The sequence below is a fragment of the Bubalus kerabau genome, chromosome 7 (assembly GCF_029407905.1).
Source record: "Bubalus kerabau isolate K-KA32 ecotype Philippines breed swamp buffalo chromosome 7, PCC_UOA_SB_1v2, whole genome shotgun sequence".
NCBI classification, from domain to species: Eukaryota; Metazoa; Chordata; class Mammalia; order Artiodactyla; family Bovidae; genus Bubalus; species Bubalus kerabau.
The window spans coordinates 94,661,622-94,676,620 of record NC_073630.1 but is presented as its reverse complement, the minus strand read 5'-3'; the positions used below and the strand labels follow the sequence as shown (position 1 = coordinate 94,676,620).

Genomic DNA, 14,999 nt, shown 5'->3' with positions numbered 1-14,999 from the left:
CTTCATTGAATTAATGTGGCAAAGGAAACTGAGTTATGACTTTAAGACCATTTTTTCTGGGAACTTTCCTGGTGGTCCAGTAACTAAGACCCCTCACTCCCAATGCTGGGGGCCCGGGTTTGATCTCTGGTCAGGGAACTAGAACCCACATGCTACAACTAAGATACGGCACAGCCAAATAAATAATATTAAACAAAAAAAAAAAGACCATTTTTTCCTACCCTTTCCTTTTCTTACTAATAGATCTTTTTAAAAAATAGCGTAATTCCAAACTTCATCTTGTTTGCTCTTTTTTAAGAGAACAAGGAATATTAAGTGCCTTTGTACTTTCAAGAAATATGCTATTTTTAAACTATTTTATGATTTGTTTGAACATTAAAAATATATATATGAAATTGTGTATTAAGCTTCTTAAAAAAAGATGTGGTGTATTTTGTGTTGTCAGAATCAGAAGATGAAGTAGAGGAAGAACAAGAGGAAAGACAACCGTCTCCAGAACCTGTGCAGGAGAATGCTAACAGTGGTTACTATGAAGCTCACCCTGTGACGTAAGAATAGTGCTTGCAAGGCCAAATTTGGCCTAAACTATTCATGTCATGTAGTTGCAAGTGGTTTTTGTTCCTAGAATTGTTGCTGAAAGTAAATTCTTGATAAAGCTGTGTAGCCAGTGTCTGAGTATTTACCATGTATATGCAAGAAATTTGGAAAGCATTCTTAAAACGTTTAATTCAAAAATTGAACATTGTTTGGCCTAAAACTAATCACTTGCTAATAATGTGTACTGTTAGGGACAACACAAAGTAGGCATTTTATTTTTTAAATAATGGGTTTTCCTTATTTCTTATTATTTCCTTATTTCCTAATAGTGCTAAAGTAAACATGTTGAATAATCCAGTTTTTACATTTAGGTTAAATGCTGCTTGAGAGTAGTGTTCCTTCTGCCTTCCGGTTTTTAGTGAACTTTGTGTATTATTACTTGTTCTGCCCATTAATTAGAAAAATGCTGAATTTTCTCCTATTTGAGTTGATCATTTCACTCCTACTGAAAAGGGAACGAAATGTTTTGTTGTAGTAATGGCATAGAGGAGCCTTTAGAAGAATCCTCGCATGAACCTGAACCTGAGCCCGAATCTGAAACAAAGACTGAAGAGCTGAAACCGCCAGTGGAGGAGAAGAACTTGGAAGAGTTAGAGGAGAAGTCTGCTTCTCCTCCGCCTGCTGAGCCTGTTTCTCTGCCACAGGAACCACCAAAGGTTAGATTAGAGGAACTCTTTAGACCCATAACATCACGCTTTCATACGGTGCCATTAATGAAGCATGACCTTTGTTCTGTTGTGTTAATTGCTGAATAGTAAACTATGCTTTTTTATGTGTATGAAAGAAGCTGTGGGTTTTTTTGGTAATTCTGAGGAAATCGTACTTCACCCCCTAAAAAACACCCCTCAGAATAAAATTTAAGATTGATTCTTATCTGTGTGCAGTGTTTAGTACCATACATGAAATTATTCGAGTCCATGTAATAAAGCCGAGAGTTGCTCTTCCATTCTGTATTAAGTCCTCTACACACGGATGCAAACAGGAGTCATGCAGTTTCCCAACTTAAAACAAATTGGCCTATTGTTAAAACAAGTGATACGTGTGCTATTTCTGGTTTAAATGGGAACAATTTCCTTACTACACCAAACTGTCTTGGAAAGATGAGTGATACCCATAGTGTTTCGTTTAAACCTACCTAAAACATCTTCTATCTTTCTGTTAAGTAGGTATATTTGGGTAGTGAGAGGAGGAGATTGCTTGTTCTATTTGTGAATGTCTGTTAAAGTTTCCAGCTAGTACTTTCTTCTTTCCTGTCCTTCCTCTCTCCCCTTAGCGCCATCACAACACCTTATCTTCCCCCCAAAAGGGGAAATAAATTGATTCTATTAGGTTCTTATTTTTCTAGCATGTGTAGTTGTTAGTGGTTTTGCTTGCCACTTGCTCATCTACTTAGAGTATATAGGAACTTGCTTGTGGATTTATTTAGTAGTTCAGACGGTCATAATCTTGCATAATGAGATTTTGAAACCTGGCACATAGACTGGCATGTGTGTGTGTGCCTTTCTTTTTAGGAGTCCTCCAATATAGAGCAATAGTTTAGAAATGAAAAGAAAATATATATTTGGAAGTTTCCCTATAGGAATGTTGGTGGTTTTCCATGATTAGTAGTCTAGGTTTGTTGCATTTCCTGCAGGCTTTCTCCTGGGCTTCAGTGACCAGTAAAAACCTGCCTCCTAGTGGCACTGTTTCTTCCTCTGGAATTCCACCCCATGTTAAAGCACCAGTCTCACAGGTAACCAATCTGTGAACACATTGGATTGTATCCTTGTTACATTGCCAATTGCTTATCTTTTTCATACTTTTTAAAATGAGTCAATCAGAAATTATGGATTAAATATACAAAAAAATTGTATTAAATGTCAGTTGCACCCACTTTAAATGCCAGATCTCCATTCATCATCTACATAGGTGGTATTTGGGGTATGGGTGTGTGAAATACAGATTTAGTTAGTTCTAACAATATATATTGTCATTTAAAAGCCTTCTTAAAATAACCAAAAAACTCCTTTTTATAAGTTTAAAATATCATTTAGAAAAAATATTTTAGGGAAGAAATTTGAAAGCCACAGAGTAGTATGGCATTATAAAGAATCATTGTTATTTTTTTTTAAACAGAAAACTGAAAAAAAAAAAAAAAAGCACTGCCTAAGCTCTCAGTCTGTAAGTGGTTCATACTGTTTAATTGAAGCCTGTACCAACTTATGACTGTAGTGTTTACCTTAACTGATCATTCTAGTATTCTGCCTTTTGTCTGTTTGTCATCTTACCCACCTCAGAGCTTTCAAAAACATTGGAAAATAAAGACACTGGCTACCTAATGTGTTCATTAGATATACTTTAGAGTTAACCAAATTCTAAAGTAAATAGGCACAGTTAATGGGTGTCCAGTACTTCTCCTACATTTTGAGTCAAGCTTCATTCCGGTATAAAATTTACATGTAAAATGGTTAGTGCACATAAAATTGTGTTTATACACCTCTTTCTGTGTTCTAAACATTGAAAGTGTGAGATTTCAAAAGTAGCTAGGAATTAGGCAGTCTGCTTGGTGTTGGTACACATAATTAGCTGTGTAATAGAATACATGGCCTTGTGGTAGCTTTTCTTTTTTTTTCCAGCTAGATATTCAGGAAATACTGAGTAATTACCTCAGATCACAAACTAGAAGTCTGTCTTAATGAATAAAATTATTTTGCCAAGCACTGATTGTAGTTTTCTACCCATCTGAAGACTCAATAAGTGATTTTCTGAATTTTATTTTGGAATTCTTGATTTCTTACCAGATTTGTGTTTGGAATCTTTTGAATTATTAGAATCTATTGAATTTCAGAGAGTTGGCTACATTTATTTTAAACTTAGCGCTAGTTAAAAGTTAGAGTAACTAATTCCTATTATGCCTTAGTATGGCACCACACATTGTGCAAAGTACTTATTTATTCTTACCTAATCCCTACAACCACCTTGTGAGAATGGTTACTATTATTCCTGTTTCACAGACAAGTAAATTGAGACCTCAAGTACTTCACCTAAGGTCAGACAGCTATATAAATAAAATAACAGGGCTTCAAATTCATGCAGTTGGATACCCATGTAAGCCTGTAGGTTTCTTCAGCCCTTGGAGGGCAATGTATCTCTGTTTACATCAAAGAAGAGTGTTTACATCAAGAAGAGGAGTGTTTACATCAAAGAAGAGGAGTGCTGTATCTTAAGTCATGTCTATATATTACATTATATTAGATCCTAGCCTCTTGTCTAGAGAAATAAAATTTTAAGGAAAAAAAAAAAGGGTAAGAGACTGGATTGTGTTTTAATAACCTATCCCCTTATTAAGACAAAATTTTAAACATTTATAATTTAAACTTTAAGTTTCTGATCTCCTTAAGCTGTATAAGAATGGATTCATAATTGTTTTCCTTTTGATTTAATAAACCATTCAGTTTTATTTTGTCACTTTGGTATAGTATCCATTTCCTTAACACTTTGAGCATAGATTATTAATAAAAGGCTTTCCCAGGTGGTGCTAGTAGTAAAGAACCCGCCTGCCAAGGCAGGAGACATAAGAGACATGGGTTCAATCCCTGGGTCAGGAAGATCCCATGGAGGAGGAAATGGCAACCCACTCCAGTATTCTTGCCTGGAGAATGCCCTGGACAGAGGAGCCTGATGGGTTCCAGTCCATGGGGTTGCAAAGAGTCGGAAATGGCTGAAGCGACTTAGCACACATTAATAAAAGGAGAATTAAATGTAATTCCAAAGCATTGGTAGGCATTAATTTAGAAGTAGTTAAGTTATTTTCTTGGTAGATTTGTTGGAAGTTGATCATTTCATTTAAATAGCTTTTGTTTGGTTGAAGTTGTGGTTTTACCTACTGTTACTGAGTTGATTTGATGGTTTCATTTTTATTTCATATTCTGTTTGCTTTCATTTGTGGAATTTGTCATGTGAGCACACTTTCTGGTGGCATGGAATTAATTTTCAGGCCCTGAAGGTTGTATATGGTTGTCTTAGTTACTTTATCTCCTTGGAGCAAGAACTTTTCATGAAATTAGTCCTGAAGAATTGTAAGTGCACAGCTGGCTTAGTTGACATATATTGAAAGAAATATTGATAATTTTTTTTTGTTTCATATTTTTCTTGAACTGACATCAAGTATCTAAAAAGTTGCTAAATTCATGTATGGGTTATTTGTAAGATATTGGAACTTACTTAAACTTGTGTTTTTAATATTAAATCCTTAAAGGATAATAAGAACTTTTTTGTTTTGCTACTTGTAGTTATTTTTGTTTCAGTAATCTTTTGAAAAGAATCTGAATCAGTCAGCTAGAATTCTTTTTCTTGGATTGAATGAATTGAGGTTTTTCTAGATATTTAAATTAAAAAGTGTGATTTTCTATTTTTGTTCCTTAAGTACTAGCTTCATCAAACTTTAGAAAATATCTGTTCTTTAATAAGGTTTTTTTATTCATACTGTTGAAGTTGTGCTTTTAGGCCCTGCCCTCCTCAGTTGAAATTTCTAAATAACTTGCCTTTTCCAGGCATCATATCCTCAAATTATTATGTAGTCTTAAATTCTAAATACAGATAGCAGTGGTCTCAGGGCTGTAATGTTGGTTCCCTTGTCAGGCTAGAACATTCCTCTACATGTTTTGAATTAGAGAACCAAATATAATTTAATTTTAAATGAACCATTAGTTACTGAACATCTGTGTTTAATAACACTGTACTTGGTACTTTTTCTGGTGTAGAAATAAGATATGGGCCTTGTAGGAATAAATACACATAAATAATTTAAATACCTGAAAGAGTTAGACATTGAAAATTTTTTTTTAGCTAAAAATTCTAGAACATGGGAAGCAATTTCATTTTGAGAGAAGTAGGAAATCTAGAAGAAAAATAACTGAGTGAGACAGGCAAATTTATTAAAGACTGCTAGGATAGAAGATAATACACCTTTTGGTTACAGTGGGTGAAACTATAAATTGTTTTTGGAAAAAACATAGCGCTTTGTATCAAAATTTGTCCTTGCAAATCATAGTATCCCAGTTATATAAATTATGAAAGAGTTTGAGCCACTCTTGGGCTGAGGTACTCAGAAGTGGTCAGCCATAAAGACAGCTAGTTTTCTGACTTGAAGACACATTCTCCATATTCCTGCTGAGTGTTTTCAGCATTCTTTGAAGGTGCATATGTTTTCTCTCTTCCTTGGACCATAAATATTTGGGCAATAGACTGCCTGAAGAATTTGGAAATACTGAAAATGCCATGTATGAAGGAAAAGGTAATAGATGTAGATGTCATTTTATGTTTTTAACATAGTTATTTAATTACATGTATTTAATTTAGCAGTTAGCAGAAACTTTTGGAGGGTAACTTAAAATGATCTATTACTTCTTCTACCACCTTCAAGAAACAGTTGAGAAACATTGTTGGGGTCAGTCCTTAAATGCATACCTCTCTCATAAGGAAGAATAACAGGGAGCTAAAGGACTTCTGTGACTGTTTGAGATGCTATAAACACGTTCCTATATTGTTTTTTGTGTGCATCTTAACTTTAAGGTAGTATTTTTAGGTGCCAGAGTATACTAAATTTTATATTTTGAATTACCAAAATACTGATTTAAAAAAATTATTCATGATGTGGAGTTTATATAAGCACTAAATTTTGAAGGGCAGCAAACTAGATAATTAGAAGTATGTATCATATTTTTGTCTTCCAAAGATAAAGACGGCTTTTTATTTTGTATATGTATTTACATGAAATGGCTCATCTTGCATTTTTTTACTTTCGTAGCAGTATCTGTCTCAATGTGGATGTAACTTTATTGAAAAAATATGGTTGTAAAAAACAGCTTATTATGAATTATAAGCTAGAGTGAGAAAACAAAATTTACCCTACAGTCCTAGATTGGTACAGAATATCTTTATAAAAATTTATGTTTTACATATATAGGACATACACTAAAAAATATTCTAGACTTAAAATTACCATAATGCCTGCTGGTGACTTGGTTGTTGCTTTAGTTTGGTTGTTTTTCTCCTGTGGAATGTGTTTCTTTATAATGTGTTTTTTTCCCTTGTATTTTAGCCGAGAGTGGAAGCTAAACCAGAAGTTCAATCTCAGCCACCTCGTGTGCGTGAACAACGACCTAGAGAACGACCTGGTTTCCCTCCTAGAGGACCAAGACCAGGTGAGTCAGCCCCTCCTTTGATCTTCAGCAGTTAGCAGTTGAAAAGTTAGGGAAAACTGAACTGAAAAAAAATTTTTTTTAATTATAATGTATTTTATATGCAAATCCTTTTAGTACCAAGTTGCTTAAAGGCTAAAGTAATCTGATATATATACAGCCTGGGTAAAACAACTTTGAGGGGGAAATTAGTTGACATGCCATAGAGACATGTATTTTGAAAATAATAGAATTTTGAGACACATTTTCTTTGGTTATTGTCACTGGTTCTAAGAATTCAAAACCGAGCTGCCAATAACCTACTCTCTTACTTAGCACTCTTATCTCTTCACAGATAAACAATAAGCACACCCTGATTCTTCTTATTTTGATTGTCTTAGGTATTAAGTAAGTTGCCATGATTTTTGACTTGTTTCCATTGTTAGCTAATATACATAGAACCTCTATTTGAATTGTAGAAGTATGTTTAGATTGCTTTTTGGAGGAAGTGGGAGATAGTACACATCATATTTAGAAAATACACTTTTTTAATAAAAGTGTGTTATTGAACCAGGAGTTATGGGAGCTGGGATTTATCCCAGCCTTGTCACTGAGTTTATGATCTTGGGTAAGACCCTTAAATTGTGACATTCTCTTAAACCATTCAGTTACTACACAAATTTTTTCTGTGTGATGCCTTTTCTTTATATGCCTCTTTCTGTTCCTTGTGTTAGTGGGAGGATCATATAAGATTTTATATATGTATATATGAACACCCTAAGGTGTATAAAAGGTTATATAAATGACATTATTGCTGTTAAATTTACTGATTTGGCTATAATTTTATACAACAATCTTTTATACAACATTACTTTGTGAACTGTAAAGTACTAAACAAATATTTAGTACAAACACATCTCACTATCTAAAATCAGTTTGGTGCCTGGGTGATTGCAAGAGTTTGGTTAAGGAGAAATACTTGTACTTCTGATACTTGGCTTTCACATGATCAGACCAGTAGATCTCTAAGAAGGAACTTTAGCAGTCTAGTCAGTACCCTCGGTTAACACTTCAGTGTCATGTTGTTTTCTAACTAACCTACTAATAATAGGCAGTTCCACAACTCAAAGGAGCTTATTATCTTATTAAACTAAAACAAGAATATCAAGTGTTAGGGTTTTTAACTTTCGTTGCTTTGAACTAATTTTTATTATATGACATTGTAAGCTTTAATATCTGCTCTGTTCCTCTTCTCAGGCAGAGGAGATATTGAACAGAATGAATCTGACAACCGTAGAATAATTCGCTATCCAGATAGTCATCAACTCTTTGTTGGTAACTTGCCACATGATATTGATGAAAATGAACTAAAAGAGTTCTTCATGAGTAAGTGGTTTACTTTGCTTTATGGTAAAATTAAGCAGGAGGCGAAGAGAATTTTTTTTCTAATCATAAGACTTATTCTCCTTGACTTTTATTTCAGAGAAAGCATTCTGTTGTTATAATCAGGATTTTCACATAACATTATATTCCAGATAATTGACGGTAATGCCAAATGTTTTTGACAACTATTTTGATTTGCTGTAGTTTCTAGAGTTTTTAAAAAAAAATTTTTTTTAGACTTTTCTTCCCCTTTATTAGTTACCCATTTTTATTTTAAACTTTTTATCTTGTATTGGGGTGTAGCCAATTAACAATGTGATAGTTTCAGGTGAACAGTGAAGGAACTCAGCCATCCATACACATGTATCCATTCTCACTCAAGCTCCTTTCCCATCCCGGCTGCCACATGACATTGAGCAGAGTTCCATGTAGCTATACAGTAGGTCCTTACTGGTTATCCATTTTAAATATAGCAGCATGTACATGTTGATCCCAGACTCCTTTAACTGTCCCTTCCCTTTTATCTGCTCCCCCCGCCCCGCCATCATAAGTTCGTTCTCTATGAGTCTGTTTCTGTTTCATAAGTAAGTTCATTTGTGTCATTTCTTTTTAGATTCCATGTATTATGTCATATGATATTTCTCCTTCTCAGTCTGACTTAACTTCACTCAGTATGGCAATCTCTAGGTCCACCCATGTTCCTGTAGATGGAATTATTTCATTCTTTTTAATGGCTTAGTAGTATTCTATTGTATATATGTTCTACACTGAGGAGAGATTTCATAATACGATTTTTAAAAAAACATTTACCTTTGTACATAGTGTGTATATCTCTAGGTACCAGCCACCTTTAATTGGTCAGGAGTATAAGGTTATATCAGATGTTTCCCAGTGACTATACTTAGTGGTGATTGACCTGGTTCTATAGAGGTTAGAAGAGAGAGCTGGGTGAATCAGTCTTAAATTTGGAAATGGGATTCATCTGGCAAATACAAATCTAATATAGAAAATAAAATTGTCTCTCTAAAATGTGTAGGCAACTTTTCCTTTTGAATGGACTGATAAAGATGCAGGACAACAGAATAGGCTAGTTGTTGGCATCTTAAGTGAATGACCTGTAAGAGTGAAAGTATCTTAATGTGCACTGGCTATAGCAGCTTGCAAGTTGTGTTTTGAAATGGATCAGGAGAATGAGGTATTTCATTCTGAACAGTTAAAGTTACAAAATATTCTGTTAAAATATTTTATTTTATCCTTTGTGTAATGTATATTTTCACAGGTTTTGGAAATGTTGTGGAACTTCGCATCAATACCAAGGGTGTTGGGGGAAAGCTTCCAAATTTTGGTTTTGTGGTTTTTGATGACTCTGAACCAGTTCAGAGAATCTTAATTGCAAAAGTAAGTGACTTACATGGCATGATTGAATACCTTCTTATTCCTGTTGTATTTAATGTGCATTAGTCTTTTTTAAATGGTACAGTTAAAAATAGTTTACTATGAACTAGTATTTATACAAAGAATAAAGATGTGTCAGTAGTTTTAAAATTTGAGGTATGGGTCATTTTAACATAAATTTGTTTCATTATTTACTCTGGTAAAGAAAGTCGGATATTGAGAATAGATTGCATATTGAGAATTTTGAAAGTTTTTTTTGTCTTTTAGGATTTTCTTACTTATGTAAGAAAGTAAGAAAATCACTATTTCTTACACCACTATTACTGTCTAACCTGCCCATGTACATTTTTTTTCTTCCTTTCTAAAGCCAATTATGTTTCGAGGGGAAGTACGTTTAAATGTGGAAGAGAAAAAGACAAGAGCTGCCAGAGAGCGAGAAACTCGAGGTGGTGGTGATGATCGCCGGGATATTAGGCGCAGTGATCGAGGTCCTGGTGGTCCCCGGGGAATAGTGGGCGGTGGAATGATGCGCGACCGGGACGGAAGAGGACCCCCTCCGAGAGGTGGCATGGCACAGAAACTTGGCTCTGGGAGAGGAGCCGGGCAGATGGAAGGCCGCTTCACAGGACAGCGTCGCTGAGGCTCCACTGTTGGCAGAGTCTTGGCAGTGGTACATTATTCATCGTGTTTGCATTCTTGTTAATTTTTTTTTTGGCTTTGGAATGTGACACAGCCTTTTTGATCATTTCTTTGATGTGAAAAGCATCTTTCGGTTATCAGTTAAATTGAGGTGGACATTATTTCCCCAATTTTACAACAAGATTTGCATTGTTAATTTATAAATCTAGACTTGGAGAATTAAGGACTGAGAAATGACCATATCTTAAACTGTCTACAACAAAATGAACTTAAAAGGACATGCCCAACTGAATTCAGGTCCTTTGAGTCAAAAAAATCCTCTGCTGCACATTTTGTTTAAGTGTTACTGTTTCTGCCTATTATTGTTGGAAACACAAATAGTGCAATTTGTGCAATTGGAGAATCTTGCCTTTTTTTCTTGGCTCCCCCCAAAAATACAAACCAACAGAAACTTGTTATGCACTCATCAGAATGCACTAATGGGTACTCTGAACTCATTAACCTTGACATCTGCAACAGGAGGCAACAGGGGAAAAAAATCTTTCATCTTTTTTTCCAGTAGAGCATAGTTTGTGAAATGATGAGGGCATTTTTACCTGCTTGCTGTGACCAGCGTGTGTACACATAAACCTTAACAAGACTACAAGTATATTCCAGAAGGAAGTCATTTAGTTATGAACTAAATAACAAAGATCAGAACTTCAAATGCTATGGTCTTGAGTATTAGACCAGATTTAGTAGCTCCATATCTAAGGTTTTTTTCTACCTGCCCCTCTTCAGTACAGGGATGGCTGGCTGCTCAACACACTCCTCCTCCCCCTTTTCCTTTCTTTAAGCTGTGTACAGTGAAAATTGTCTTTACTGTATTTTTGTTCTCTGGTAATGTAATACGCATGATGGTGCCTTCTATTAATACATCATTCCAGTCTTGCTGGTAATTTTGTACAGTATAGTGTATAAATTGCTGTGCTGCAAAGCCAAACAGCTGCAAAATGTTGAGAAATCATTGAAGTATATAAAAATTGCAGTATCTTTAAAATCAGTAAAATTGACTACAATATTATTTACCTTGTTCTTGAGTTAACAACTTTGTGTTCTCTGTGGGAGGGAGTCTTGTGTGTTTGGGAGGGAGAGGGAAGGAGGAAGTCAGTTATTTGAGTCAAAGTCTCTTGTTGACTTTTCTCTTAACCTGAAGGTGAACGCTGAAGCGTATCACTTGAGAGGTGCTTGGAAAAGTCAGTCAACTTGATGTACATTTTTAGTGACCTTTTAAAAGCAGTCAGATTCCATAAATGGCACGTAAACCTGAAGTGAGGATACTGCAATTTTCAGAGAAAAGAACAGCAGCTCTTAAGTGTTTGCATTTTCTATTTGGGGGGGCAGGGAACTGTCATTCATTTTGCACAATTCTTAACCTGATGTCAGCACCCGAGTGGCTCTGAATTTAAGTCTGGGACGACATCTTTTATTTTTACATGAATCTCTAAACAATTCTGTGAGCAAAGTTTGTAGCTGCTGGATTATTGTCTGTCTTTATAGCAAGTTCCGGTAAACCACAAATATGACAAAGGATATCCAATTTTATGCTTGGAGTATTTGGTACCTACCAGTTTCTGATGTTTCAGGCCAGGAGTGGGGTAAACAAGTGTGACCACTTAAAGCTGCTTGTAGCATGGAAGACTTCTCCATTCTGTCTTAGTAAAAGCAAACAAAAAATGCACTTGACATAATAGCAAACTCTTTCTTAATTATGAAACTGTTTGCTATTTAGTAAACTAGCAAATGATGCACATATTTTGTTTTCCATGTACCGGGCAATGTAAGTAAAATTAAGCCTATCTCCCCCCCCCCCCCCTTGAATGAGGTCTTCCATGTTCGAGGAAAAGTCTTGCACTATTGGATATATTTTGGGGACACAGATTTCTCAGTTTCCATTTTGGGGGGCTTAAGGATTTTTTTTTTTCCTGTTTAAAATACATTTACGCTTTCTAATGTATAGTACTTGAAGTTCTTACAAGAAAATTACTTTTGAGTTTTGAAGCTTTTATTCAAACTGCTTTTAAATAAGTGGTTTCTTGTCAGTGTTTTTTTTTTTATATATATATATAGCATATTGTTCCTCTTTCATTTCTTTCTCCTCCTTCATTTGATATATATATATATAAAATTTTCAATCCAAGATATTGCCCTACCGCCCATGAAAACTGTTCTGGCACCAAAAGTAATGATAAATGTTAAGTGTAATAGAAAATTAAAGCAAAGAGCCATTCAGCTTCAGTCTTTACATACCATGAATAAAACATTAAAACATCACATGGAGAAGTTTACATGGTGATTGTTCACCTGCAGTACTGTGGACTTTTAACATTTTGTCCCCTTTTCAGTGAACCAGAGTAAAAATATTCATCTACCATAACTGTTATTTGCTGGGTTTTTTTATTGTTGTTGTTTGTTTTTATTTTTTGGATGGTAATATTCTATTCTATCCTTATGACACTATTGCAACCAAATTGGCTTTACCATCTTGGCTTTAGTAGGTATAGAAGACAATGGATTACCATCTTTATTGCTGTAATGTGTTAAGCATTATATGCTAGTAGTATCTAGTTTAATTGTTTCAGGTGGAAAGTATTCTTTGAGTTTCCATTTTGAATGTGTTTGGACTAAACAAACAATAAACTACTGATGTCTGCAGCATTTTATCTATGTCCCTAATTTAATCTATAGGTTTGTGTTCCGAAATATTTTCTCCCAGTTGCATTTCACACAACCTCAGTAAAATAAGGAATTGTTCTAAAATCAACTGATTATTATTTGTGAAATTTGATACATAAATTATTTAAGTAAGACTTGAACATAATTACTTGAACTGAGATAGATCCCAGTTCAGTTAGATAGCTGGTAAACAAGATAGAGAATGTTAGACCAGAATAATAAGTGGTGAGGAAGGTGAAAAGCAGACTACTAAACATTTATTTATTTGTTTTTAATAATCTTGGGTTTTCCAAAGGATTGCTACTTCATCTCAGAAGGAAAAGAGGATGGGAAGATCGAGGTGATCTGAAGTTATGGACATGACCAGTTCAGCAATTGGAACAAATTTATGAAGCTCTAAAAGAATATTAAAAGGGAAAAGAATCATTCAGTCATAGTTAACAAATATATTCTTCAAATGAAAAATAAAATCATAAGGCATATGTAATTTTAGAACTTGAGACTTTTACTTTGTTAACAGGGATAGTACAAGTGAATTTTTCCTGATATATTTATAACACTGTATGAAGATTCCGTAAATCAATCTTTACTAGATTGTACTGGAGAAAAGCTAGACTGTTATTCAAGTACTTTAAGGAAGTAAGACTTAAGATTTTTTAAGTGTCTATTAGGCTCACTTTCAATTATAATGTATAATAACATTTAATTTTATGGCTATGGAAAAACATTATTCAGAAGGGATAAAATGTATGTGCTATACTATATTGAAAACAAATTTGAAGAAGTAAAATATCATTTGGTCCAGGAAATATGGAACAAAATATTTGAAAGTTGAACCACACATGATGCTTCGTTTCAATTGTGTTATATAGTATAGTCTTTGTATCAAGTAAATGAAAATGTAATGAATAGATGTTCATATTTTTTCTTCAGGATAACTTGCTCATCATAATTTATATTTCAACTTCAGGTGAAGACTTGATTTTTTTTTTTTTTTTCTTTTCAGTCTGCTTTCGTAAGGCTTTCTAATTATTGTCTTGATCATTTTAATGCCAGAATTCTAAAGTATCTTAAATGACTGGGTAAATGAATTATGTTTTATTATGTTCTGAAAGATTTCCCTTCATAAAAGATATGAGTAGTTTAATAGATCATAAAAGATGTCAGTAGTTTTGTTTAAAGCCATTTGCATAGTTAAGGCAGAATTCCTTCAGTTTTCAAGGTATTTTTGACAATTGAAGTCTTCCAATCTGTTTATGTAGTATGTAACCACACCTTATACTTAAGAATTAATAGGAAATGAAATTGGTTTTTAGCATTACCAAATACTGGGCAAAATACTATAAGTGAGAGTTTAGAATTAAACATTCACAGTAAGATTACTACTCTTGTCCTTGATCTCCTAAGAGTTTTGATAAAGCTGGCTGCCTACTTGGAACGCTTTCAGTTTTATGACAATAAACTCATCACCCCATAACCACTGCCACCTGCCCCCTACACACATACCTATCCTTTCTGCCCTCAGCCTCTTTCCCCACAAGTTTTCTCTGAATGGTTTCTTTTAGGCCAGGAATTACCTTAGCTTCAGTATATTGTCCATTCAGTAAATTTCATGTAGTGTGATGATAAGAGGTGGGCTTTGAAGACAGCCTGGCCTTGAATGGGAACTCCACCATTCAGTGGTTAGCCATTTTCTGTGCTCCTGTTTAACTCATTTGTAGACTAAGGACAGGAGTGTGAGGATTGAGTGAGTTAATACGTGAAGCTCCTGAAACAGTGTATGGGGCGTTCAGTTAAGTGTTGCCTGTTACTTTTTTTTACACAGTTGAATTTCTACTGTCTACCGATAATTATGTTACAAACATTTCTTTTTTTAATCCTATTTTGCCTTGTCCCCTTTTAAAGTCCTGGTGGTGGTTTAGTTGCTAAGTCATGTCTGACTCTTGTGACCTATGGACTGTAGCCTGCCAGGCTCCTCTGTCCATGGGATTCTCCAGGCAAGAATACCGGAGTGGGTTGCCATTTCCTTCTCCAGGGGATCTTCCCGACCAGGGCTCCTGCATTGTAGGAAGATTCTTTACCAACTGAGCTATGAGGCAAGCCCTTTGA

The 14,999-nt window shown here is 34.6% G+C and overlaps 1 protein-coding gene across 8 annotated transcripts in view; it reads left to right on the top strand.

Moving 5' to 3' along the window:
- Positions 1-12,872, top strand: part of G3BP2 (G3BP stress granule assembly factor 2) — a 91,384-nt gene extending 78,512 nt beyond the window's left edge. For 7 of the 8 annotated variants that reach the window (XM_055588822.1, XM_055588820.1, XM_055588819.1 and 4 more), the window contains 7 exons: positions 446-548; positions 1,073-1,253; positions 2,231-2,329; positions 6,680-6,782; positions 8,016-8,144; positions 9,421-9,539; positions 9,904-12,872. In XM_055588822.1, the coding sequence (XP_055444797.1) occupies positions 446-548; positions 1,073-1,253; positions 2,231-2,329; positions 6,680-6,782; positions 8,016-8,144; positions 9,421-9,539; positions 9,904-10,176 (1,007 nt within the window). In that variant the 3' untranslated portion in view covers positions 10,177-12,872. The remainder of the gene's footprint in view (positions 1-445; positions 549-1,072; positions 1,254-2,230; positions 2,330-6,679; positions 6,783-8,015; positions 8,145-9,420; positions 9,540-9,903) is intronic. The other variant, XM_055588817.1, reaches the window with a different exon arrangement.
- The last annotated feature ends 2,127 nt before the right edge of the window (positions 12,873-14,999 follow it).